General features: G+C 45.5%; 1 protein-coding gene across 1 annotated transcript; it reads left to right on the plus strand.

The window, feature by feature from the left end:
* Positions 1-15,745: 15,745 nt before the first annotated feature.
* Positions 15,746-22,349, plus strand: KLF10 (KLF transcription factor 10). Its single transcript, XM_063451183.1, has 4 exons — positions 15,746-16,029; positions 19,113-19,346; positions 19,723-20,629; positions 21,130-22,349. Exons 1-4 carry the CDS (start codon positions 15,994-15,996, stop codon positions 21,387-21,389), a joined length of 1,437 nt encoding a protein of 478 aa, XP_063307253.1. The 5' UTR covers positions 15,746-15,993; the 3' UTR covers positions 21,390-22,349.
* Positions 22,350-27,651: the final 5,302 nt, after the last annotated feature.

The following is a 27,651-nucleotide window of genomic DNA, read 5'->3' on the forward strand; positions in this document are numbered from 1 at the left end:
GGGGTATACAAGCGGTATGCTTCCAATAATCGGTCATAAAAGACACTGGGCGGTTCATCACTTTTCTGTAACACCTCAGCCGTCTTAGACATATTTATAGCTTTCTTCCCTCCGGCTTTCATGCCAGCAATTATAGCGTCTCTGTAGGCTTTTAAATTAACCATATCTGCGCCATTAACATTCCATTCAGGATCAGCGTTAGGATAATGGGCTGTGGCCCATGCTGCTGGATTAGCTTGATTTAATGTACGGGCTTCTTCTTCCAGCGCTTTAATGGTCGCTTGGTTTATCCTAGTCCTCTCCTCATTGTTAAATAATGTCATTAATAATTGCTGGCAATCAGCCCAAGTTGGATTGTGCGTCTGGACTATCGAGGTGAACAGGTCGGTCATGGCTTGAGGTTTGTCAGTGTACGAGGAATTATGGGTTTTCCAATTTAAGAGATCGGGACGTATACGAAGACTGGGTCAGCATATACTAATTGACCTTCATCATTAAGGTGTGCTGAACCGGGAGCCAAACGAAGTGGCATTTGATAATGTTTAGGCTTTTGGGTACTGGTCAGTTGTCGCGTTAGTATAGGGCTTCGTATGAGGGGTGTCGGTTAGGGGTTCCAGTCGAGGGGTAGTAAGGCATGGGGATGTGGAAGCTTTATTGTGGGGAAGGTCGGTGAATAAAATATTCCGGGCCGGGCTAGAGGAAGCCTGACCGGAAGCTTGATATGGCGCCAAATCAGGATATGTGGGTTTAACGGGGGTTGGTACCGGAAGGGGAGGTTTAGTAATGAGGGGGATGGATTCTGAGCTAGAGGAGGAAGTAGATGGGGACAACGGGGAAAGGGGTGTAGAACTTCCTGTATCACATCCTCTTCCTCTTGAGGAGGAGTAAGGGGGAGGCCTAAGGATTTCGGACTCAGGGGGCGTGTCCAAAATGGGCGTAACCATGGCCCTAGTGGACAAACGAGTCCTGGCCACCATGAGGCGACATTGCTCCTCGTGGCATACTCGGATCCATCTTGGCGAGTCATTTACGGCCTGCCTCCAACAATCAATGTATGGAAACTGTCCGTAAAGTTCAGGCCTACCTGATACAGCCACGTGTACACGCTGTACCAGATTTGGATCTAAACTGCCACGTGGCGGCCATGCGGCAACCAAAGTAGGCCATTCCCTAGTACATAATGTAATCAAACGTACAGAAGACATTTTAACCCCAAAATCACATTTTGTAAATCCCTTTTTAAAATTCTTTAACATGCATCCTAAGGGATCCAAAATCGTTGAGTCCGACGCGCCCATACTTAGCAATGGAGCGTCGTTTCCAACGAATCCTACACACGCACTCTATTCAACGGTCACACCCGTTCCCTCGGCAACAGCACCACGTGGTACAGTTACTAAGTGAAACGTACACAATAAAAAACACTCAGGGAATTCCCATACACACACAGCTGTTACACCAGTCACTAAATAATAGATACACTATGCCCTATACAGTCACCCACGCTATAATTCCCTATATATGAATTACCCGTCTATAACATACCCCAGTAACATCGTCTTTACAAACAGCAGTTACAGTACGGTTAGCATAGGTCAAAGTACAATTTAAGGTCACAGTACAATTAATAGTGGTTATGGTGTTAGACATGCAATAGACGACAAGTATTAGTATTCATATACAGTGTCAATAAATATACAGGGTTATGGTACCGTGCACTATAATACAGCTACACACTATTAACACTCTCGCTAGACAGCAGAGCTCACACTATCTAACAAGATATACACGCTACTAAAACAATCTTTAACACATATACAATTCCCAACTAATCTATTGGCCAGTACCTTGATGGACTACCTAAAACTATCTACATCCGTTTTGGTTAGCCACACTGCCCAAGCACCACATATAGCGAACTAGAGGGCGGAATTTACAACAGAACCCTCTTAGTCTATCTACTCTATCAAAAGTCTAGTGGGTTCCAAATTTACACGCCTTCCCACTTAGCCAAGATAGGTTGAGAGCTAGCGGACCGAATTTACACAGACGCCGCTTAGTCTCCCGGTCCCTCCGACCTAGCGAACAAATTGTACACCCTAGAACGCTAGTCTAGACAAGACACCGGTGTCCGGCTAGGGCTATTTACACAGAACCCCGCCTGACTCCAAACCAAATTAAACGGTCTTACTAAAGAGCGTTCAATTGAGCGGTGCGCCTTCGCTCCTTCCCTCCACTGGAGGGGGCAGATTCCGTACACAAATAACCCCTTATGGGCCTACCGCACAATCGGTATACCCCTAGTGGGTCCGCCGTCTAAAACAGCGGTCGTCTTACCTCCTCGTTCCTGAACCTGAGTTCACACTCATCGACGGGGACACCCCAGCACTTACTACGTAGAGGCCGATGATCTCCTGGACAACAGACCAGTGGCGCCGAGACGAAGGGAGGTCCACGCAGAAGTTCAGGGGTGCAGCCGTAGAGAACGTGGGCAAAGATAGACCGTCTCACGCCTCTGCTTCTCAGCTACCGTTGAACGATGAGCTTCCCGGCCAATGCACCAAATGATACCGGAGAAACTGACGGAAGCCAAGCACAGAGAGATGGACGCAGGTTTCTTCAGGAAGGAAGAGATTCTTTATTCGGTTCACCGATCGGGACTCAGAGGGACTAATGTCACCAAAAACAGCAAAGATCTGAGCACTGAATACATAGAGTACATTCCTTATATAGCACTGTAGCTCCTCCCACAATTAACTACGCCCACACATACCCTTAACCTATTCAATGAATAGAGTCTAAACTCATCCATCCGGTCTAACCACGTGGCTCATCTGAAACAAAGGAGAGGGACGCGTAATTCCAGTTCCTACATTCTTGCACATGCTCAGTACAGTGATGACAGTATCTTAGCTACGTATAACTAACTAACTGATACTACAAACACATGTACATACATATGCCTTGTGGCAATCTTAGCCTGCTAAACTTTTATTTCACTGGAATTACATCACAAGTTGTTTATCCCATTGTACAGCGCTACGGAATTTGCAGTCGCTATATAAATGATTAAATAATAACATTAAAGGGTCACTACAGGGAAGGGGTTTTACTTACCCGGATACAGCGCCGGGATCCTCCTGATTAGAACCACCCCTACCCTTCCCATGAATATTAGAACCACCCCTACCCCTTCCATGCATAAAAGAACCCCACCTACCCCTTCCACGCATATTAACCCCCTACCCCTTCCATGCATATTAGTACCCCCCTAACCCCTTCCATGCATATTAGTACCCCCTAACCCCTTCCATGCATATTAGTACCCCCTAACCCCTTCCATGCATATTAGAACCCACCCTACCTCTTCCATTCATATTAGTACTCCCCTAACCCCTTCCAATAATTTTTCTACCTCCCCCCTCCTCACATCCATATTAGTAGCCCCCCTAAACCCTTCCAATTATTTTTCTACCTACCCCTCTCCCCTATCCTTATTAGTAGCCCCCCTAACCCTTTCCAATTATTTTTCTGCCATGTTAACTAACGCCAGTGCTGGAGTGCCGACGTGTTTACATTAAAAGGCCTGCAGGGACAGGCTATAGACACCAGAACCACTACATTAAGCTGCAGTGCTTCTGGGGACTATAGTGTTTCTTTAATGTGAGGTAAATTAGAGATTAGTGCCACGAATAATATGCTAGATTGCCTACTTAACAACCAGATGAGGATGATGATGGGCTCTAGCTGCAGTCTGGCTCCACTGGTCTGGTGTAGAACAGGCTCTCTGGAGGCTTTTTGTAACTGTGGTCACAAAAATCAATGTTCTGTGAGAACGGGAAGCAGCTCCATTTTTGGGGGGCCTTTTACACAGCTCAAGGTCTGGATCCCAGGGTCCACCTTCATGTTCCACCAATGAGTTTGTTCACAGGGGGTGGAGTGTGTAGGGGATGTCCTGATATGTGTGTAAGGAATGCATTGTGTGAATCTGTGTTTGTATGTGTAAGGGCTGCAAGGTGTGATTCTGTGTATGTACGGGATGCAGTGTGTGCGTCTGTAAGGGGTGCATTGAGTGTGTGTACAGGGTGCATTGAGTGTGTGTAAGGAATGCATTGTGTGTTTCTGTGTGTGTAAGGTTGCATGATTGTGTGATTGTGTGTGTGTGCACGGGGTGCTTTGAGTGTGTGTAAGGATGAAGTGTGTGTTTCTGTGTGTGTAAGGGTGGTATGATTGTGTGATTGTGTGTGTGTGTGGTGGATGTCAATCTCTCTCCCTCCCTTGTCACTCTCTTTCTCCCCCTCCCTCCCTCCCCCTCCCTCCCTCCCCCCCCTCCCTGTTTCTTTCTCCCCCCCCTCCCTCCCTCCTTCTTTCTCCCTCCCTCCCTGTTTCTTTCTCCCCCCCCTCCCTCCTTGTTTCTTTCTCCCCCCCCCTCCCTGTTTCTTTCTCCCCCCCTCCTCCCTGTTTCTTTCTCCCCCCCTCCTCCCTGTTTCTTTCTCCCCCCCTCCTCCCTGTTTCTTTCTCCCCCCCCTCCTCCCTGTTTCTTTCTCCCCCCCCTCCTCCCTGTTTCTTTCTCCCCCCCCTCCTCCCTGTTTCTTTCTCCCCCCCTCCTCCCTGTTTCTTTCTCCCCCCCTCCTCCCTGTTTCTTTCTCCCCCCCCTCCCTGTTTCTTTCTCCCCCCCCTCCCTGTTTCTTTCTCCCCCCCTCCCTGTTTCTTTCTCCCCCCCTCCCTGTTTCTTTCTCCCCCCCTCCCTCCCTCCCTGTTTCTTTCTCCCCCCCTCCCTCCCTCCCTGTTTCTTTCTCCCCCCCCTCCCTCCCTCCCTGTTTCTTTCTCCCCCCCTCCCTCCCTCCCTCCCTGTTTCTTTCTCCCCCCCCCCCCTCCCTGTTTCTTTCTCCCCCCCCCTCCTCCCTGTTTCTTTCTCCCCCCCTCCCTGTTTCTTTCTCCCCCCCCTCCCTGTTTCTTTCTCCCCCCCCTCCCTGTTTCTTTCTCCCCCCCCTCCCTGTTTCTTTCTCCCCCCCTCCCTGTTTCTTTCTCCCCCCCTCCCTCCCTCCCTGTTTCTTTCTCCCCCCCCTCCCTGTTTCTTTCTCCCCCCCTCCCTGTTTCTTTCTCCCCCCCTCCCTGTTTCTTTCTCCCCCCTCCCTGTTTCTTTCTCCCCCCCTCCCTCCCTCCCTGTTTCTTTCTCCCCCCCTCCCTCCCTCCCTGTTTCTTTCTCCCCCCCCTCCCTCCCTCCCTGTTTCTTTCTCCCCCCCCCCCTCCCTCCCTGTTTCTTTCTCCCCCCCTCCTCCCTGTTTCTTTCTCCCCCCCTCCCTGTTTCTTTCTCCCCCCCCTCCCTGTTTCTTTCTCCCCCCCCTCCCTGTTTCTTTCTCCCCCCCCTCCCTGTTTCTTTCTCCCCCCCCCTCCCTGTTTCTTTCTCCCCCCCCTCCCTGTTTCTTTCTCCCCCCCCTCCCTGTTTCTTTCTCCCCCCCCCTCCCTGTTTCTTTCTCCCCCCCTCCCTGTTTCTTTCTCCCCCCCCTCCCTCCCTCCCTGTTTCTTTCTCCCCCCCCCTCCCTCCCTCCCTGTTTCTTTCTCCCCCCCTCCCTCCCTCCCTGTTTCTTTCTCCCCCCCCCCTCCCTCCCTCCCTGTTTCTTTCTCCCCCCCCCCTCCCTCCCTCCCTGTTTCTTTCTCCCCCCCCCCTCCCTCCCTCCCTGTTTCTTTCTCCCCCCCCCTCCCTCCCTCCCTGTTTCTTTCTCCCCCCCCCCTCCCTCCCTCCCTGTTTCTTTCTCCCCCCCTCCCTCCCTCCCTGTTTCTTTCTCCCCCCCCTCCCTGTTTCTTTCTCCCCCCCCTCCCTCCCTCCCTGTTTCTTTCTCCCCCCCCCTCCCTCCCTCCCTGTTTCTTTCTCCCCCCCCTCCCTCCCTCCCTGTTTCTTTCTCCCCCCCCCTCCCTCCCTCCCTGTTTCTTTCTCCCCCCCCTCCCTGTTTCTTTCTCCCCCCCCTCCCTGTTTCTTTCTCCCCCCCCTCCCTGTTTCTTTCTCCCCCCCTCCCTGTTTCTTTCTCCCCCCCTCCCTCCCTCCCTGTTTCTTTCTCCCCCCCTCCCTCCCTCCCTGTTTCTTTCTCCCCCCCTCCCTCCCTCCCTGTTTCTTTCTCCCCCCCCTCCCTCCCTCCCTGTTTCTTTCTCCCCCCCTCCTCCCTGTTTCTTTCTCCCCCCCTCCCTGTTTCTTTCTCCCCCCCCTCCCTGTTTCTTTCTCCCCCCCCTCCCTGTTTCTTTCTCCCCCCCCCCTCCCTGTTTCTTTCTCCCCCCCCTCCCTGTTTCTTTCTCCCCCCCCTCCCTGTTTCTTTCTCCCCCCCCCTCCCTGTTTCTTTCTCCCCCCCTCCCTGTTTCTTTCTCCCCCCCTCCCTCCCTCCCTGTTTCTTTCTCCCCCCCCTCCCTCCCTCCCTGTTTCTTTCTCCCCCCCCTCCCTCCCTCCCTGTTTCTTTCTCCCCCCCCCCTCCCTCCCTCCCTGTTTCTTTCTCCCCCCCCCTCCCTCCCTCCCTGTTTCTTTCTCCCCCCCCCCTCCCTCCCTCCCTGTTTCTTTCTCCCCCCCCCTCCCTCCCTCCCTGTTTCTTTCTCCCCCCCCCCTCCCTCCCTCCCTGTTTCTTTCTCCCCCCCCTCCCTCCCTCCCTGTTTCTTTCTCCCCCCCCTCCCTGTTTCTTTCTCCCCCCCCTCCCTCCCTCCCTGTTTCTTTCTCCCCCCCCCTCCCTCCCTCCCTGTTTCTTTCTCCCCCCCCTCCCTCCCTCCCTGTTTCTTTCTCCCCCCCCCTCCCTCCCTCCCTGTTTCTTTCTCCCCCCCCCTCCCTCCCTCCCTGTTTCTTTCTCCCCCCCCCCTCCCTCCCTCCCTGTTTCTTTCTCCCCCCCCCTCCCTGTTTCTTTCTCCCCCCCCTCCCTCCCTCCCTGTTTCTTTCTCCCCCCCCCCTCCCTGTTTCTTTCTCCCCCCCCCCTCCCTCCCTCCCTGTTTCTTTCTCCCCCCCCCCCTCCCTCCCTCCCTGTTTCTTTCTCCCCCCCCCCTCCCTCCCTCCCTGTTTCTTTCTCCCCCCCCCCCTCCCTCCCTCCCTGTTTCTTTCCCCCCCCCCTCCCTCCCTCCCTGTTTCTTTCCCCCCCCCCTCCCTCCCTCCCTGTTTCTTTCTCCCCCCCCCTCCCTCCCTCCCTGTTTCTTTCTCCCCCCCCCTCCCTCCCTCCCTGTTTCTTTCTCCCCCCCCCTCCCTCCCTCCCTGTTTCTTTCTCCCCCCCCCTCCCTCCCTCCCTGTTTCTTTCTCCCCCCCCCTCCCTCCCTCCCTGTTTCTTTCTCCCCCCCCCTCCCTCCCTCCCTGTTTCTTTCTCCCCCCCCCTCCCTCCCTCCCTGTTTCTTTCTCCCCCCCCCTCCCTCCCTCCCTGTTTCTTTCTCCCCCCCCTCCCTCCCTCCCTGTTTCTTTCTCCCCCCCCCCTCCCTCCCTGTTTCTTTCTCCCCCCCCCCTCCCTCCCTGTTTCTTTCTCCCCCCCCCTCCCTCCCTCCCTGTTTCTTTCTCCCCCCCCCCTCCCTCCCTCCCTGTTTCTTTCTCCCCCCCCCTCCCTCCCTCCCTGTTTCTTTCTCCCCCCCCCTCCCTCCCTCCCTGTTTCTTTCTCCCCCCCCCTCCCTCCCTCCCTGTTTCTTTCTCCCCCCCCCTCCCTCCCTCCCTGTTTCTTTCTCCCCCCCCCTCCCTCCCTCCCTGTTTCTTTCTCCCCCCCCCTCCCTCCCTCCCTGTTTCTTTCTCCCCCCCCCTCCCTCCCTCCCTGTTTCTTTCTCCCCCCCCCCTCCCTCCCTCCCTGTTTCTTTCTCCCCCCCCCCTCCCTCCCTCCCTGTTTCTTTCTCCCCCCCCCTCCCTCCCTCCCTGTTTCTTTCTCCCCCCCCCTCCCTCCCTCCCTGTTTCTTTCTCCCCCCCCCCTCCCTCCCTGTTTCTTTCTCCCCCCCCCCTCCCTCCCTGTTTCTTTCTCCCCCCCCTCCCTCCCTGTTTCTTTCTCCCCCCCCCTCCCTCCCTGTTTCTTTCTCCCCCCCCCTCCCTCCCTGTTTCTTTCTCCCCCCCCTCCCTCCCTGTTTCTTTCTCCCCCCCCCTCCCTCCCTGTTTCTTTCTCCCCCCCCCTCCCTCCCTGTTTCTTTCTCCCCCCCCCTCCCTCCCTGTTTCTTTCTCCCCCCCCTCCCTCCCTGTTTCTTTCTCCCCCCCCCTCCCTCCCTGTTTCTTTCTCTCCCCCCCCCTCCCTCCCTGTTTCTTTCTCCCCCCCTCCCTCCCTTTCTCCCCCCCTCCCTGTTTCTTTCTCCCCCCCTCCCTGTTTCTTTCTCCCCCCCTCCCTGTTTCTTTCTCCCCCCCTCCCTGTTTCTTTCTTTCTTCCCCCCTCCCCTACCTATGATGTAGCGCGGCCAAGCTCTGTATGGTCCGCGGTACAGGGAGCTTTTGTTTACTGTACCCGGCGGACTAACAGGAAGTGCACAATCAGTGTGCACTTCCTGTTAGTCGGGCCGGGTACAGGAGACAGATGCTCCCTGTACCGGCGGACTATACAGCGCTCGGCCACGCTACAGTGAGGGAGTGACAGGAGGGAGCGCTGAGCGCTTCCCTCCTGTCAGCTCCTCTCTTCATGCTGCGCCCGAGCGGTGCGCCCTCATGGACGCACCAGCCCAGGCAAAGCTGCAGCCGCCTGAGGCTCTCTACAGAGCGCTCGGGCGGCTGCAGCATCAGGGGGGCCGGCGGAGCTGGGGGGGATTTCCCCATACCTGTCCCCCCAACATGATTTGCTGGGCTGGATGCGTCCCCCCCATCTCCCCCGGTTCCTACGCCCATGAGGGTGGGGATATGTGAATCGCTAAAATTACGTACGGGACGGAGGAAGGTGAGTAGGGGGGTTTAAGTAGGGTACCATGCCCCTCCCACAACAACAGGCCAAGCCTTTTCATTTATGCCAGGCCCATAGCTTTGCAGCATTTTTAAACACAACTGAGAAATACACTGTTGATATAAAGGACACATATAAAAGGGACATAAAGCTTTATATTTGCTCCTCATACGTAAACCCCCCCTGCCTTTTGGGGCCAGAGATGGCACCGGCAAGCTGTTTAGGGATAGAGATAGCATTGACAAACTTTGCTTTGGGGACAAAGATGTCACAGGGCTCTCAATGTATCAGTCCTGTTTGCATTCCCCCCCATCAATTGTTGTAGTGTGGTCTAAATGGGGGTTAATGCTAATCTGACTAAATTACTTGGACTATTTAAAAATGGTGATGGACATTTTAAAAAAATATATATATAAAGCTCATCTCCCTTGTTTGTTGTTTGTTTTTTTAATAATGCTCATGGTCTAATTTCTTTTTTTTAACTCTCCAAGTCATTCAGTAACATGAGAATTATTCATCCCAACCCATCCAGTCCACACTCACTCCAACAATTGATGTGGATGGGAAATAATGCTAATGCGACCGAATGGTTAGGAGAGTTAATAATTTTAAAATTCACCGAACTTAGACCAGCTCTCTAATGTGGGGAATCTCTTGAATCCCCGCACTAGAGAGCTAGTCGTAAGTCAGAGCTGTTGTTATGCAGGTAAGTCACGAAGTGAGGACTACCTGTATTACCCAGAGGAAATTTACAAATGCATTGTAAATACAAATTGTATACATTGGTAAAATGATGGCACACAAAAAATACTTTATGAGCAAAATATGGCCTTTTGGGCCTATTTACAAAGGTTACATGAAATAATGGATACAGCAAAGAAACCACCTACATGGATATTTACATTGTGATGGCAGAAAATATTAGGGTGTTTGATTGCCCAACTCGTTTGCCATAACGAAATAACAGGTTTGAACCCGGTCATTATTCAATAACCCAGATATTTCTGATTTGTAACTTTTCCCGCCAATAACTTACACACATAATACAACATACCCAGGCATGTCTCACTTTATGAACTCCCGCCTTTATGAACTTTTTCTTGGATGTGCCGCCATTTTGTTTTAGCGCCATTTTGTGTCAGCGGTCAATGAATCTGGACCAAGGAGCATGCTTTGGGGCACAAACAAGAAGAAAAGAAGAAGAATTTGTGTCCAGGAGTAGACAAGAAGAGATAAGAGGATCAGGAACGCAGTTCCAGAAGATAAAGGGAAGTCTACAAAACAGGTTTACACTGTACTGTAGTCTTTCTGCGCTTTCATGGGCATACCTGTAATATTTTTGCAATGTGTACTATTGAGTAGAGATTTGATTAGATTTTTCTGTGTGTGTGTGTGTCTGACATTGCTGTGTGTGTGTGTGTGTTTGCCATTGTGCCATGTTGTGGCAGGCAGCATCAGCGAGGAGCAGGAGGAGGGCTGAAGAGTCTAAAGAAAGGGGAGACAGAAGAGAGTCTGAGAGCTGTAAAAATAAAAGGAGTAAAAGAAAAGTGCTAAATATGAGATGCAAGCTTGCAAGTAAGAGAGGAGAAGGAGGAGAGTTTGAGAGAGGTGTAGAAAATAAAAGTAGGAAAAGAAAAGTGATAAAGGAGAGGAGGAAGTTGATAAAGAAGAAAGTGAAAGGGCAGGAGGGCTTAAGAGAGGTGCCGTCATTCAACAAGTGCAACATGTCTCTTCATTGAGGAGGATGATGATTGATGATAATTTGATGAAGATTTCAGTATGGTATGTATTCCTTTAACGTTCCTTACAACATATAGGTATTTGCTATGCTTTCATTTTGTATTTCTACTTAATAGTTTAAGTTTTCAATGGTAAAATGTGTTGGTCAGGAACGGAACCCATGTTTATTACATTGCGGTGTATGGGAAATTAGTTCTCACTTTATGAACTAGGCTTTGGAACCAATTCGTTCTTAAAGTCGGGAACTACCTGTATTCCACATATGATCTCCCATGTGGTGCTCTCAGTGAGGGGAAGAGGTGGGGCCCAAGGATGGGAAGTGACATCACTTCCTGCCTCCTATCTCCTCTCCTGTATTGTGAGCACTATGAAGGTAAGCAGCAGCCTGGCAGGCAGGGTAAACAAGGTATGCTTCTTGTAAATATTTCTTACAGCTCTGCACCCTCCTCAGCCCCCATACCCCTACCACAGCCCCTGTGCCATCCTACACCCACCTCAATCTCCATCTCTCCCTGCAGCCTCCTCAGCCCTAATACCCCTACCACAGCCCCTGTGCCTTCCTGCACCCACCTCAGCCCTCATACCCCTACCACAGCCCCTGTGCCTTCCTGCACCCACCTCAGTCTCCATCTCTCCCTGCACCCACCTCAGCCCTCATACCCCTACCACAGCCCCTGTGCCTTCCTGCACCCACCTGAGTCTCCATCTCTCCCTGCAGCCTCCCTCCACCCTCATACCCCTACCACAGCCCCTGTGCCTTCCTGCACCCACCTCAGTCTCCATCTCTCCCTGCAGCCTCCTCAGCCCTCATACCCCTACCACAGCCCCTGTGCCTTGCTGCTCCCACCTCAGTCTCCATCTCTCCCTGCAGCCTCCCTCCACCCTCATACCCCTACCACAGCCCCTGTGACTTCCTGCACCCACCTCAGTCTCCATCTCTCCCTGCAGCCTCCCTCCACCCTCATACCACGACCACAGCCCCTGTGCCTTCCTGCACCCACCTCAGTTTCCATCTCTCCCTGCAGCCTCCTCAGCCCTCATACCCCTACCAAAGCCCCTGTGCCTTCCTGCACCCACCTCAGTCTCCATCTCTCCCTGCAGCCTCCTCAGCCCTCATACCCCTACCACAGCCCCTGTGCCTTCCTGCACCCACCTCAGTCTCCATCTCTCCCTGCAGCCTCCCTCCACCCTCATACCACAACCACAGCCCCTGTGCCTTTCTGCACCCACCTCAGTCTCCATCTCTCCCTGCAGCCTCCTCAGCCCTCATACCCCTACCACAGCCCCTGTGCCTTCCTGCACCCACCTTAGTCTCCATCTCTCCCTGCAGCCTCCCTCCACCCTCATACCACTACCACAGCCCCTGTGCCTTCCTGCACCCACCTCAGTCTCCATCTCTCCCTGCAGCCTCCTCAGCCCCCATACCCCTACAACAGCCCCTGTGCCACCCTGCACCCTGCACCCACCACAGTCTCCATCTCTCCCTGCAGCCTCCTCAGCCCTCATACCCCTACCACAGCCCCTGTGCCTTCCTGCACCCACCTCAGTCTCCATCTCTCCCTGCAGCCTCCCTCCACCCTCATACCACTACCACAACCCCTGTGCCTTCCTGCACCAACCTTAGTCGCCATCTCTCCCTGCAGCCTCCTCAGCCCCATACCACTACCACAGCCCCTGTGCCATCCTGCACCCACCTCAGTCTCCATCTCTCCCTGCAGCCTCCTCAGCCCCATACCACTACCATAGCCCTTTTGCCATCTTGCACCCTCCTCAGCCCCCATGCACCCACCACAGCACCTGTGCCATCCTGCACCCACCTCAGCCTCTGTCCCTCCCTGTACCCAACTCACCCGCTACAGGCCCTATGCACCCACAACAGCCCCACAAGTAGTATCCCCAAACATGTAATACTACATGCAGCCTCCCTACACACGTTTGCAATAATGCATACAGCCTCCTTACTCGCACACACATGTAATAATTAGAATAAATTACATATCATCAAGATATATTGCAGCGCTGGAAGTACAACAAGACAAACTATTAAAGGAACACTATAGTCACCTAAATTACTTTAGCTAAATAAAGCAGTTTTAGAGTATAGATCATTTCCCTGCAATTTCAAAAATGAGCGATGGAGTGTCATCTCCCCGATCAGGGCGGATACCCTACCTAACATACAGGCAGACACCTGTAAGTCAGCAGTTTCTGAAAGTCAGCGTGGTAAACCACCATCAACCAGTGCGTCCATATGTCCACGTAAGTCTTAAAGTAACACTATAGTCACCTGAATTACTTTAGTTAAATAAAGCAGTTTTAGTGTATAGATCATTCCCCTGCAATTTCACTGCTCAATTCACTGTCATTTAGGAGTTAAATCACTTTGTTTCTGTTTATGCAGCCCTAGCCACACCTCCCCTGGCTATGATTGACAGAGCCTGCATGAAAAAAAACAAAAACTGTCACTTTCAAACAGATGTAATTTACCTTAAATAATTGTATCTCCATCTCTAAATTGAACTTTAATCACATACAGGAGGCTCTTGCAGGGTCTAGCAAGCTATTAACATAGCAGGGGATAAGAAAATCTTAATAAAACAGAACTTGCAATAAAGAAAGCCTAAATAGGGCTCTCTTTACAGGAAGTGTTTATGGAAGGCTGTGCAAGTCACATGCAGGGAGGTGTGACTAGGGTTCATAAACAAAAGGATTTAACTCCTAAATGGCAGAGGATTGAGCAGTGAGGCTGCAGGGGCATGTTCTATACACCAAAACTGCTTCATTAAGCTAAAGTAGTTCAGGTGACTATAGTGTCCCTTTAATTCTAACACAACATGTCATACAGAAACACAACATCACAAGCAGCAACCCACACACGTAATTCCACATGTAACCTCCAGACACGTGTTTGGAGGCTACTTGTATTGTGGCACATGTAGGTGACGCTGCTTGTGATATCACCAGCAAACACAGAGGAAGTGGGAAATTACATTTGCTTCATTTATTTCGTTAGTTATTTTAATGGGGGAAGAGAGTGGCACCACAAGTTACTCCATTTAACCCCTTAAGGACCAAACTTCTGGAATAAAATGGAATTATGACGTGTCAGACATGTCATGTGTCCTTAAGGGGTTAAAAACTATTTTATTAGAATACTGTTTTGGTTGGATTGACCCCTTAAAAGTAAATCTGTCCCTATTTGGGGGCACTGCAGGTGTCGGAGTCATGACTCTGTGGCTCTCACATAACCATTCTGTGTGAGAGCCGTACAAAGAAGGGAGAGAAGGGTATTAGCCAAATATCCTTGTACCAGGAGGGCGGCCCTGATCCTCATTGCCCGAGAGCCCTGTGAGTGACCAGTCCACCCGTCGTTAATTTTATATTGTCATGGCATTCTATTGCAGCTCTCCTACCAGTAAAGTTTACGGGCTGGGGCTTGTCTGTGTGTAGATCTGCAATCTCTCTGTGGCTGCTGGTGGTGTGCAGATGCAGTGCTCTGACGTCACTGGTGACAGGACGCAGCCGCTAAATAGTGAGGAGTGAAGTGTAAGTAGCCACAGCCACATTGATAAACTGGCCTGGATAAACAGCCTGCCATGAGGGAGCGCTTCGTAGGGTAAATTAGAGCTCTTTTTTTTTAAAGATGGCAGAAAGCTTTTTGGCACAAGGGGGGGAGGGGGGCATGGCCCGTCTAGTGACACCACATTGTACCGTTTATATTATTGCACAATAAAAAATGGATCACAAGCTGTATTAAAATAAAGTGTTTTGTTTTTTAAACAATTTATTCTGTTGAAGATTATGTATCGACATGGGCGCAAAAGTGTGCCTTTTCTTTTCAAGTGCTTTATTGAAAGTTTTAAACATAATAATATAACCAAACAATAATAATAATGTGCCTTTTCTTAGACCACTTTCTTGAATTACAACTTGCTGCCATTTTGTATCTAGCAATATCTATAGTGTAAGAAAAGTAACACATTTTAGAACAAAAAGTGCCTATTTTTGAGCAGAATCTGACAAAATATTTAAAAAAAATCACTTTTCCATTGACATAAGCACACAGATGTGTATTTTGTTCAGGTTTTTATACATAAAAACGCAGACAATTTTCTAACAGCAATAATTTTATACACAAACCCCATGTAGTGTCATGACATGTTTCTTTTTTTAATTCCCCATCCTCCTTTTGCACAGGGATACAGTATATGTTTTTGTTAGAATCAGACCTGACTAAACCATGATTTGACAGAAATAACCCCCCCCCCTCCCCCTGTATTGGAGACAAAGGGCGGGTGAGTGTGAGGATGACACATACCCAGGCTGGGTACACATTATTCCCCTTGCTTTGCATGTTTGGAGGCTGCTGGCTGTATATGGGGAGGGGGATGGGAGAGCAGCAAGGTTTGAGATGTGATAATGAGTCATGCTCACTCTCTCCCACCCCTCTCATTACAGAGGATGCCGGCTTGCTGCATCACCCAGGGACTTCCCAGTCAGCCGGCTCTCTCTCTCTCTCCCAACTCAACCTGGGGGTTTGTGTACCACGCACTGACTGAGCCGCTTCCACGCCGCTTAGCAGCAGCTGATCACGCGCTGACTGCCAGCTGATTGGCTGCCGCCTTACACACCTTTGCCGCTGATTGGCCGGCCTTGGTCCCCGCCCACGCTACGTTGGGGAAAGCAGAGTAGGACCTGAATGAAGCGGCTCTCAAACAGTGTGACAGTATCATTCTATCCACTACACAGGCAGAGCACACACTGCATCTCCATATACTGCTCCCATACATAGAGAGAGCATCCCCATATACTGCTCCCATACATAGAGACAGCATCTCACACACACTGCATCTCCATAGACTGCTCCAATACATAGAGACTGCATCTCCATAGACTGCTCCCATACATAGAGACTGCATCTCCATAGACTGATCCCATACATAGAGACTGCATCTCCATAGACTGATCCCATACAAAGAGACAGCATCCCCATAGACTGATCCCATACATAGAGACAGCATCTCCATATACTGATCCCATACATAGAGAGCATCTCCATATACTGCTCCCATACATAGAGACAGCGTCTCACAGTGTATTCTGCACTGTATCCATATAGACAGCATCTCACAGTGTACTCTGCACTGTATCCATATAGACAGCATCTCACACAGTGTACTCTGCACTGTATCCACATAGACAGCATCTCACACAGTGTACTCTGCACTGTATCCACATAGACAGCATCTCACACAGTGTACTCTGCACTGTATCCACATAGACAGCATCTCACACAGTGTACTCTGCACTGCTCCCATCCCACCCACCATACATTGTATCTATTTATACAGCATCCCACCCACTGCTTCCGATCCTTTACAAAGACTACCAGCAACAAGCCATGATCAGCTTCCAAGCTCCTTACTTTCACACCATAGTAAGTACATCTTATTCTGGTTATTGCTGTTATTGTTACTGCCTGTCTCCTTCTCTTAACATGATAAACCGTGATATCCATTATTCTGGAAGCAGTGGGTACTCAGAAAGGACTGAGCAATACAAGAGCATTGGCAATACTAAGTTAGAATGTTGGCACTTATATACCAGGGGCGAACACTAAGTTAGAATGTTGGTATTAATATATCAGGGTTGAGCAGTGAGTTAGAATGCTGGCATTAATATACCAGGGTAAACACTAATACAGTCAGAGAGTTAATATGACGGGGTAAATAAGCCAGGTTAAATACTGATATAGTGATGGCGTTAATATATGAGAGATGAATACTGATACAGTGATGGAGTTAAAATACCAGGGGGTAAATGGTGACACAGTAATGGAGTTAATGTATCAGTGGTATAAATACTGATACAGTGATGGTTATACTATGCCAGTGTGTAAATACTTATATAGTGATTGGAGTTACTATACTTGGGGTGAATACTGATGCAGTGATGAAGGTGAGATATACCATTGGTATAAATTGTGATACTTAGTCTACCTCAATACTTCTCCTACAGAGCATCGCATTTGTGGAATGACCTCCCGCACAAATTAAAATCTTCCCTAAGCTTAAAGTCCTTTAAGAGATCCCTCTCTACATACCTCAAAACAGAATGCTTCTGTCATGGTTGATTATATATTTCCTACCTGTTCTATGTTAAATTTTGTATATTAATATTGTTTTTGTCTTTTATTGTACACTAACTGTAACAATGTAATGATTTGTGGACCCATGACATACTTGAAAACAGAGAAATCTCAATGTATCTTTCCTGGTAAAATATTTTATAAATAAATAAATACAGTGATGGTGATAACATATCATGGGTTAAATACTGATACAGTGATGATCATAATACATCAGGGGCTAAATACACACACACTGATGGTTTTGCTATATCAGGGCGTATGTACTGATACAGTGATGGTTATACATCAGGGGGTAAATATATACAATGATGATAATAATACATCAGGGGGTAAATATTGACACAGTGATGGCTATAATACAGTATATCAGGGTTAACTACTGATACAGTGATGGTTATAATACATCAGGGGGTAAATACTGATACAGTGTTGTTATGATATCAGGGGGTAAATACTAATACAGTAATAGTTATGATACATCAGAGGTAAATATTGATACAGTGTGATTATGATTATTACAAAATCTGCTGGCGCTATATGAATGGCGATAATAATATTTCAGGAGGTATATACTCATACAGTGATGACTATAATATATCAGGGCGTAATACTGATACAGTGATGGTTATAATATACCTGGAGGTAATTACTGATACAGTGATGGTTATAATATAACCTGGGGATAAATACTGATTCAGTGATGGTTATAATATACCTGGAGGTAAATACTGATACAGTGATGGTTATAATATACCTCGAGGTAAATACTGATAACAGTGATGGTTATAATATAACCTGGGGGTAAATACTGATACAGTGATGGTTATAATATATCAGGAGGTGTACTCTTACAGTGATGGTTATAATATACCTGGAGGTAAATACTGATACAGTGATGGTTATAATATACCTCGAGGTAAATACTGATAACAGTGATGGTTATAATATAACCTGTTGGTAAATACTGATACAGTGATGGTTATAATATACCTTGGGGTAAATAGTGATACAGTGATGGTTATAATATATCTGGGGGTAAATACTGATACAGGGATGGTTATTATATATCAGGGGGAAAATACTGATACAGGGATGGTTATTATATATCAGGGGGTAAATACTGATACAGTGTTGGTTATAATACATAATACATGGTGGTTATAATACACCATGGAGTAAATACTGAGCTTTTTTGGTCCAGGCTGTAGTTTATGATGTTGTGACCTTGATTTCCATTCCATTTTTGTTGTGATATTCCAAGTTCTCCCTCTTTAGTATATAGAAAGCTGGGGTGATGATAGTTAGCCCCTGGCAGTGTTTGCCACTGGCCCCATGCCACCTGCAGCCCCCTTTGGCCAAGGCGGGATCCCAGCTAACCTACTTATAACAGGCAGTATGTCATCAAGGCTGCAGCGCGCGCCCCGGCGGCAGAACGTGCTGTGTGTGAGTCGCGGGTGCGCGCCCGGCTCCCAGCACAAAGTAGGTGAAAGGTTGCCCGAGCGGCGGTTCTCTCGAGTTCACGCTTCCTGAGTGCTGGAGAGCAGTAGCTGATCACGCTCCCTTCACGTGCCCGCCCCTGACCCGTCGTCCAATCGCTGCTCGGGAAACGTCACTTTGAAGGCCAATGGGTCCGGGCGCGGCCGCTGATTGGCTGTGGCGTGTAGCGGTGTGTGTTTGTGTAACTGGGAGAGGGGAGGGGGGATTGTGAGGAAGGGAGTGCTGTGGCCCCTCTCCACTAGTTAAATAATCACATGACACAATGGACCTTGGACTGGGGGACAGCAATAAAAATAAAATCTCTAGTAAATGTATAAATTAGTATTTGTTTTGTTATGGTTCTTACAGTGTTACCATTACCATTGTATTGATTCATCACACTAAACAGATTTTAAATAACATTGTATCCAAATAAATAATATTTATTTCCACCTTGCCAATCCTTAAAGGAACACTATAGCGTCATCAATGCAAACACGTATTCCTGACACAATCGCGCATGCTGGAAACAATGATTTTATCCACCTTTACTCACTCGCCACACGGGTCTCGCCGCAACTTACACCACCTCCGTGGCTGAGATAATTAATCTTGATGATTACAGCGAATCATTCTCATACATCATTATTTCATTGTGTTTAAACTGTATATGCAAAGCATGCCTGTATAAAAACTTACCATAGCTGTGTAGCAATGCTAATTACCTAATATTTCAAACATCAGAGCACAGAGTCACTGTATGATTACCTGCAAAACATTCTAAATAGCAGGTTGGTTAGTTTAGAAGAATAGACGTGTCACAAATTAATGTTTCTGTTTCTGAAGAATACGGTACACATCTCATTATAATGTTATTTATTTATCATACCTAGACTGACAAAATGGAAGTGCCTGAGAAACAACCAAAAGGAAGATTTTCTTGGAACGCCAATACGGAGAAAGTGGATTTTGAAGCAGTCGAAGCTCTCATGTACATGAGTAGCCGCTGGAAGTCAGAGCCCAAACGGTATACCGAAATGAGGCCCATCACTCCAGCATCGGACCTGTCAGAAAATGAAGACAGCCTAATGGCAAACCCACCAGAATATAATACAGTCTCTGCTTTTGTAAGTGCTCCACATTTGTTTTTAATGGTCAAGCAAAATAGCTATAACATAGTAAATAGCTATAACACAGTAAAGTGTATTGGCTACGCATAGGGCATCAACATATTCCATAGTGCGCATGTATTAAGGTCAAGCAAAGATATGAGCAATTTTTTTTTTAAAAATACAGATTTTTCTTGTCAGGATCTGTAATAAACATATAAAAGGCATCTTTTTATTTTACATACAATCATATACTCTGTGTAAAATTTGGTATTGCCGTAGGTTTGAGTTTTTTTGGAATTCTTTCCTTCGTAGATTTAATGAATAATGTCAGTCAATATATAATTATTAATATGTGATTAGTAATCGTTCATATTTTTTCTGTTTGTTCCAGTGCCTGACCCCACCTTACAGCCCTTCTGAGTTTGAGATGTCTCCTCAACCCATGTCTCCAGTTCCACTGTCTGAAAACTGCAGGCCTTTCACAAGTGTGGCCCACAATAACATGGGCAATAGTTCATCAGACTCTAAACATTCCACCACATCGGTGCAGAAAGCTCAGGTGACAAGTGTGATCCGGCACACAGCAGATGCCCTGCACTACAGCCATGCTCACATGTCCACAAATATTTGCAAAGACAATCCTGTGAACAAAGTAGCTCCGCAAAAAGAGGAACCTTTGAAGAAAAAATTGCTGGTTTCAGTTGTAGCTCCACTCCCAAAAGCAAATCCAGAGAGGGAAATGTGTGAAAATGAAAATATTAAGATGGAGACACAATCATCTTCCTTCCAGCAAGTACAGAATGCTACTCTCCGCTATAATAACTGTAAACCGTGTCAGCCTGATGCTAACTTTCTTCCAGTGCAAGCCCATTCTCCCCAGCTGTTGATTCCTCCACCAGTAGCTACAAATGGTGTTTCTGTCGCCCAAATGCCCGTCTTTTGTCAGATGGTTCCGATCTCCTCTAGCAAACCTGTAGTTACTACGGTGGTTGCAAACTCACAGCCAGCTACAGGCCAGACCGTAATGCAGCCTTTGTTTTACATGGGGACACAGATGCCTAAAGGAACCGTGATGTTTGTAATGCCACAGCCAGTTTTACACAATGCAAAGACTCTCCTGACCAGTGGTACCAGGCTATCACCCATTGCTCCAGCCCCTGGTATTGCACCTCCTGAAACAAAGGTCTCCATCCACACAGATAGCTCCCGCATCAGAAGTCATGTCTGCAGTCACGCTGGGTGCGGGAAGACGTACTTCAAAAGCTCCCACTTAAAGGCACACATGAGAACACACACAGGTATGTTTTGTCATTTACAACACTGACCTGTGCTCTATTAAAACATCATAATAAAGCTATCCTAGACTATCCTTGTTAAAATAAATGACTCAACTTAGCAATGGACAATGTAAAATTTTACTAAAAACTAAAACTTTATTGTTCCTTGTCATTTTAAAAGTTCAACGAGTTTAGTTAAGTTAAAAGAAAAAACAAAGAAAACTTAGAAAATAGAATAAATTATATTCTTAAATACTGTATCTGGTAACGTTGACATTCCACCAAAAAAGATCCTAAGTTTTAGTTGGAAGGGTTTTCAATCACCTTTTACCCCACCATAAATAGATTGGTTTGTGATATAGATATATATATATTTTATGTTACGGTTTCACAATTATGGGATACATATGGTGTGCAAAATAGGCAAAGGGAAGGAATGCTTAAAATCAACACTCTTGTATGCTGATACAGAATATTTACTAGTTTTAATTCATGCAATTTTTTTTATTTGTAACTTACAGGAGAAAAGCCTTTTAGCTGTAGCTGGGAAGGTTGTGACAGAAAATTTGCTCGCTCTGATGAACTGTCCCGTCACCGTAGAACACACACCGGTGAAAAGAAGTTTGCGTGTCCAAAATGCGATAGGCGTTTTATGCGTAGTGATCATCTAACCAAGCATACAAGGCGCCACCTGTCAACCAAAAAGATGCCTACATGGCAGATGGAAGTTAGTAGGTTGAGCGAGATTGCGGTCCCACAAGCCTCGGCACCTGTTCAGTGAACACCAGATACAAAATCACCTTGCAACTAAGTGTTCTGGGCACGTTCTGAGGCCGAAACCTGGATGTTAAATCACATGTACTCCGACTCGTGATAGTGAGTATGGTAAAGACTACATTAACAAGAAGGAAATGGAATTGGTGAAGAAATGGAAGCCTGCACCAGGTATCTTCGATGACGACTTGGATTCCTGAGTACATTGCACTGAAGAAGACAGAAAAATGTAGTTGATTTTGGTGTTTCCGAACATCAAGACGTGGTGTAGTCTGATTACCATTCAAACCGTTTAAGCAGTCTCTGTTAGTGGAGCTGTCAAGGCTTTTAATACTATGTCTTGCTAGCTTAAAAAGGTATGAAAATGTCTTGTTAGCAGCTAGTGCAGGATGCACTGGGTGGTCTTTTTTCCTAGAGTAGGCTGAGCAAAATATGCCTATAACGTTGCAGATAATGTAACCATTACAAGCCCAATTCCTGTGTATCCACACAGATTTCTAGGCTGCCAAGTATTCCGTGCTCAACAATCCGTCTTTATAAAATCATCTGCACCAGACATTTTGTTACATCTGCCTGCTAACGTATATATATATATATAAATAACACTGTCGTTAAGCATAAAATGAATATCTGCGATGTTGTTGATGCATATTTATATTAATGCAGACTTGCAACAACAGCTGTTGAAAGATAAGACACTTCAGTATAGTGTGTTATCTTATCACTAAAGAAATCTGTTTATTAATGTTTGCAATTATTTATAACATGTTCATTGCTAATTCTCCAACTCAAAACGAAGTTTCAAATAGAAATTCTGTTTTGATTTGCACAAATGGTGGACTTGTGTTTTTTTTTTTTTTTTTTTATTCCATGCCAAAACTTGATTTTAGTATGGATAAGCACTTTGAAAATCAATTAATCAAATATTCTCTGCTTTCTAAACCTCCCTGCAAACTGCCCCCCCCCCCCCCCCCAAAAAAAAACTACTGATAATAGGATCATTTTCATGAAGTGCTCTTACAAGTAATATACAGGGTCTTAAAACACTACCTTATATACTGGATACTAAAAGTGCTGGTTTAATCATTTGCACCAAATATATAATAAATGCAAATGAGTTTATATACAGGTATAACATTAAATCGTTTGTGAACCGTTCATGTGCTTATAAGGACCACTGAGAGATGAATGAGTTTCTCGTAGTTGACTTTTTTGTGTTTTTGCAATCTATGCAGACACCCGTTTCCTTCTAAGCACACAGTTCAGGGGTTTATGCATGGATCATATATTTATCCTTGTACATTTGCCTCTAAGTAGCTTTTAAATTGGAAGTGTTATTGGCAATTACTCTGTCCTTCGTTTAATAGTTTAATTCTCCACATAACTCATATTAATTCTTGCTAAACCTATAGCTTAGGAGTCTCTTTATTTGAACATAGGTATCAATTTCAAAGTTTGGACATAAATTTCACTGCTATTATAGCAAATGTTTACGCAGAACTTACTACCTGGCATGTCTTCCTGTGAAGATGCTAAGGGAGATAGTCTAATTTCATTGACTCTCCCATGTTTACCAGTGAATACGTACCTTTTTACTGAGCATGCTTGATGTATAGAAGTGAGCTGCAGGTATCAGTTGCTTAAAGTTAATCTTTATTTTTAATTAATGTGATTTTATTATAATTTTTTTCTATATTTACAAGATAAGCTGCACTTTGGTCACAAATTTTTTTATCAGATGTGGTCGCTGACTGTATGGATTGATTCGTACTGTCATTATTTAAACTGCTTGCACATTGTACCCTGTCGGGAAAGATGTATCAGTATTTTTTTGTTATCTAGTACGGCATCAAAACTGATGTTTTGAAGATTTAAACATTCATTTTTTTTTTTTTTTTAAGTGTGCACAGATTTTGACACATTTAATGTTGAACATTAATGTATTTGAGACATTTTGTGACTACTTATGACTACATATATTTGCACAGTATTTCTTATGTTGTACTTTATACTTGTTCAAAATTAAAGACACTTTTGTATGCATTTTGACCTTTTTTCATTCATTTCAGTAGAAGTGTTTTCTGAAAGTGGTAAAAACTGTATTGACAGTATTCTGTTTTATAATTCTGGAGTGAGTATACACAAGGGGAAACAATAAGGACTTTGGAGAAGAATATTACATCCAACACAAAGCTATAAAACGAGTCTTGAACCACAAAGTAAACCAGTGAAACATGCATGCGCACCCTGAGCCTTTTTTATAAGATAATACAACACAAAACTAAAGAGAAAAAAATATATAAACAACCATACAAATGAAAGATGAAAAGTAGAAGGAGCCATGCAAGGAAGAAGATGTTATACAGGAAAACTAAGGAAGTAGAGAGATGGGTAATGATGTGTCTCTAAGAACCTTAAAAAGAGTGTTTTATAGAAGTTTATGAGTGTGGAAATTAGTGTATAGGCCCTATACTATAGGGCACCATAGTAATAATTTGTCCATCAACATGTTGTCATGTATTTTGGCTATAACTGCTGGTGTAGGCAAGTGGGATTAAATCTGTGAGCCACGAGCTAATGCTCTCATAATGCTCTCCTAGGGGAAATTTTGGACAGAAGTTTGGTTTTCCGCTCTGCTTAAGGTATCAGCTGAACGGTGCCACAGGTCAATAGGTTTACAGAGAACTTGGCAAACAAGTTCTTTAATATAAGTCCAGAAAGTGGTCATCCTAGGGCATTGGCACCACGTACCCCTGGATGCACAATTTCACCAACATAAATCAGGTGGATAAACACCAATGACTGGTTATTCTTCATATTCATGCAGCAAGATTTAAGTGGGTAAGGGCAACGGCCACAGCTTTATTCAATAACCAGCATTACCATCATTGACTGTCACCTGCTGGTGTTAACCAGCAGACAGTTACTATTAACTTAAATTTCTGAACCTCGTCAGCATGTAATTCGTCCCCAACCGAACCAGCCTGCGACACCCAAAGCCTCAATGAAGAGAAACCACAGCTTTGACAAAACAGAAGAAATAAACAAGCAAATTACCAACAGTATCCCCCTAACACTCCACTAAGAGAGGGTGGTCAAAATACAGCACTGCCAGGATCCCTCAGCCATGTTCTCCAGTGGTTTGGTTAGGTTTTTAAAATATTCTCCTTAGCCCAGACATTGTAAGTTTTTGGTTGCTATGCCAACCACATGGAGCAGCAGTCACGCTCCCCCCTGCCTATTCACTCCGGGGGTTGGCAGCATTTTGTAACATTGGGATTGTAAACCTACGCAAATATAACTATTTTTGGTTTCTACCTGGATGCTTTTCATAAAGATGGATTCTTTATCAGAAAACTCGAGTTTCTGCTCAGAGCTCCTGTCTTCTCATTGAGCTGCGTTGGGAAGTCTGTGATTGGACAGACACAGAAACTCAGGAGGGGGGTTAGAGGACCAGGGTTTGCTAAGTGTTTAGAGAAGAGATCTGCAGCTGCTTTAAAAATACCCCAATTAGAAAAATCCATAATTGTTTGTATGCATGTTTTCATTGCTAAATAGTGATTTTTATTTGGGAAATGGAGTGTCCAATTAAGGAGTTTATTATCTGCAGCTTGTTTGCTACCTATAAAATATGGGTTCATCAAAACACTGGAGTCTTACCTCTTGATAACAAAATAAGTACAGGATCTGGTATATAATCCAAACTATATAAATAGGTGGTAGAACTTGTCCTGACATGTCCAGGAGATGAACTGAAGGCACCTTTCTCTTTCCACTTATAATTGGATGTCTATAAGATATTTTCTTGGCTGTAACCCAGAATACATGGAACATCTGATTGTGAACTTGGATAGCAGAGTTCTAGAACGATACGTGAAAATATATTCAAACTGAACAACACAGTAATATTAAAAAAAAATGTCGGTGAGTAGCTGAGTTTGAGACTTTCCAGATCAGCTATATTTGCCTCAGTGTTTCCATTTAATTTGTGAAAATTCAAAGTTTAGTAAATGGCCCAGAAATTCTCAATGCTGCTGGACACAAATAACATCATGTTTCATATATTTCATTTTCATTTTTCAGGAAGTATGTAGGAAGAATGAGTAAGTCACAGCCAGGGTAGGTATGGCTAGGGCTACAGAAACTAAGTGACTTGATTCTCTCAGAGAATCGAGCAATGAGACTAAAGGGTCATGATCTATACAACAAAACCTTCATTAGGCGAAAGTAGTTTTGGTGCTTAGACTAACCCTTAAAGGTCTTATAAGTTAACTAAATGATAAGTGGCCTTGTGAGTTCTTCATTAATATTGTGGACATTTGCTCTGATAGCAGTCAGGGACTGCTTCTAACTCTCCCAAACTTAAGGACATGGATAATCACGGCTGAACTCTAATGTTCACATATTGAGGTAATCTGTTTAATAAGTCTATTTCAACCCAAGGTTTGGAAGGAGATTTTGGTGTCCATTTTGTATTAGGCCTTGTCCTATAAATGTTTTCCAAATAAAGTGTCAGATAGGTGAATGGCACCCAGACCACTTTATTGATATGAAGTGACCTGTGCGCCTCTAGAGTCCCTTTTTTTGGCTGCTAGTGCAAAGAAGCCTCCTTTGTGAGAAAAGATAAATTTAGATCAAGGATAGAATAAATTAAAACTTCACAGAAAGAAATAAGGTTACATACTTGCCTGCATTATTAGAGAAACAAATGTGGGGCTTATTCCAGCATAATATGAGTATAATTGTTCCAGAGTATTTTTCATTTAAATTTATTTCTAACTCAACTCCATTTAATGTATAACTGGCTTGTGGGTTCCTTATTCCAAAATGCATGACTCTAAGTTTATCTGTATTGAATATCATCAGTCACTTGCCTGCCCAGTCCCACAATTTATCCAAATCCCTCTGTAGTGAAGTTCTATCATGTTCAGACTGTATAATCTTACCTAGTTTTGTGTCTTCTGCAAACACAGAAAAATAACTTCCAATGCCCATTTCAAGATTATTTATACACAGATTAAGGAGAAGTGATCGGAACCCTGAAGCACTCCTCTTACCAATATTTGTCCAGTTTGAAAATGTTCCATTAACAACTACTCTTTACTCTATTTTAAGCCAGTGTTCTATCCAAGAACATGATTTTTTGTCTAAACCAACTGAGTTCAGTTTTACTCGTATCCTTTTGCGTGGAACTGTATCAAATGCCTTAGCAAAATCCAAATAGATCACATCTACTGGATCAACCTGATCTATAGTTCTACTAACGTTAGTTTGGCATAACCAGTCTTTCATAAAACCATGTTGATTCCTGCTAAGGATATTATTGTTTAAAATGAATTTTCGAGTTTTATCCCTTCATCCCTTTAAATAATTTCCCAACCACAGATGTTTAGCTCTTGGGTCTTTAGTTTCTGGGTTGCATTTTTGAATCCTTTTTAAATGTAGGCTCCACATCTGCTTTTCTCCAATCCTCTGGTAAAATTCCTGAAAGAAAAGACTTCTGAACAATTTAGAACAGTGGTATGGATATTTGTACACTATGCTCTCTCAAGTGAGTGAATACCATCTGGCCCTGTGGATTTATTTACAGTAACTTTACTTAATTTCTCATGTGTTAACCAATCACCCGTTTGCTGTAAGGCAATTGTTACAGGGATTTGCAAATCTACAGTCATAGATTCTTCTTCCTTTAATACTGAATTAAAATAATTATTTAGAATTTCTGGCTTGTCCTGATCCTCCTTGATTATCTCACCCATCTCACGCAAGGGTGGCCAAAAAGTAGATCCTTTTCTGTCGTGTAACTCCCACGATGCTATGCCATCTTGGGACCTACAATCTGTCCATCCTTGCAGGGATGGACACAAACTCATCCTTGTGAGTTTGTGTGTTTGAATGTAAGCATATTTTTGTATGGAACGTGTGTGTGTGCTTGTAGGGGTGTATTTCTAGCTATTATTGGAATTAGAATGCAGTGGTGTATTTCTATGTAATGTTTGCATTTGATTGCAAGGGTGTGTATGTATGTAGTGTTTGCTTTTAAATGCAGGTGTACATTTGTGTGTAGTATTGTGTTTAAATGAAGGAGTGTGTTTTTTATATAATTTTGTCATTTGACTTTAAGGTTGTTTTTGTATGTAATGTTGGTGTTTCATTGAAAAAGGTGTGTTTGCATTCAATGTTGACATTTGATTGTTGGGGTGTGTGAACAAACGCTGGGCGATAGTTTGTAATACAGACAATCCTCACTTACCGACCGGGTTCCGCTC

Source organism: Pelobates fuscus, chromosome 4 (assembly GCF_036172605.1).
Source record: "Pelobates fuscus isolate aPelFus1 chromosome 4, aPelFus1.pri, whole genome shotgun sequence".
Classification (NCBI taxonomy): Eukaryota; Metazoa; Chordata; class Amphibia; order Anura; family Pelobatidae; genus Pelobates; species Pelobates fuscus.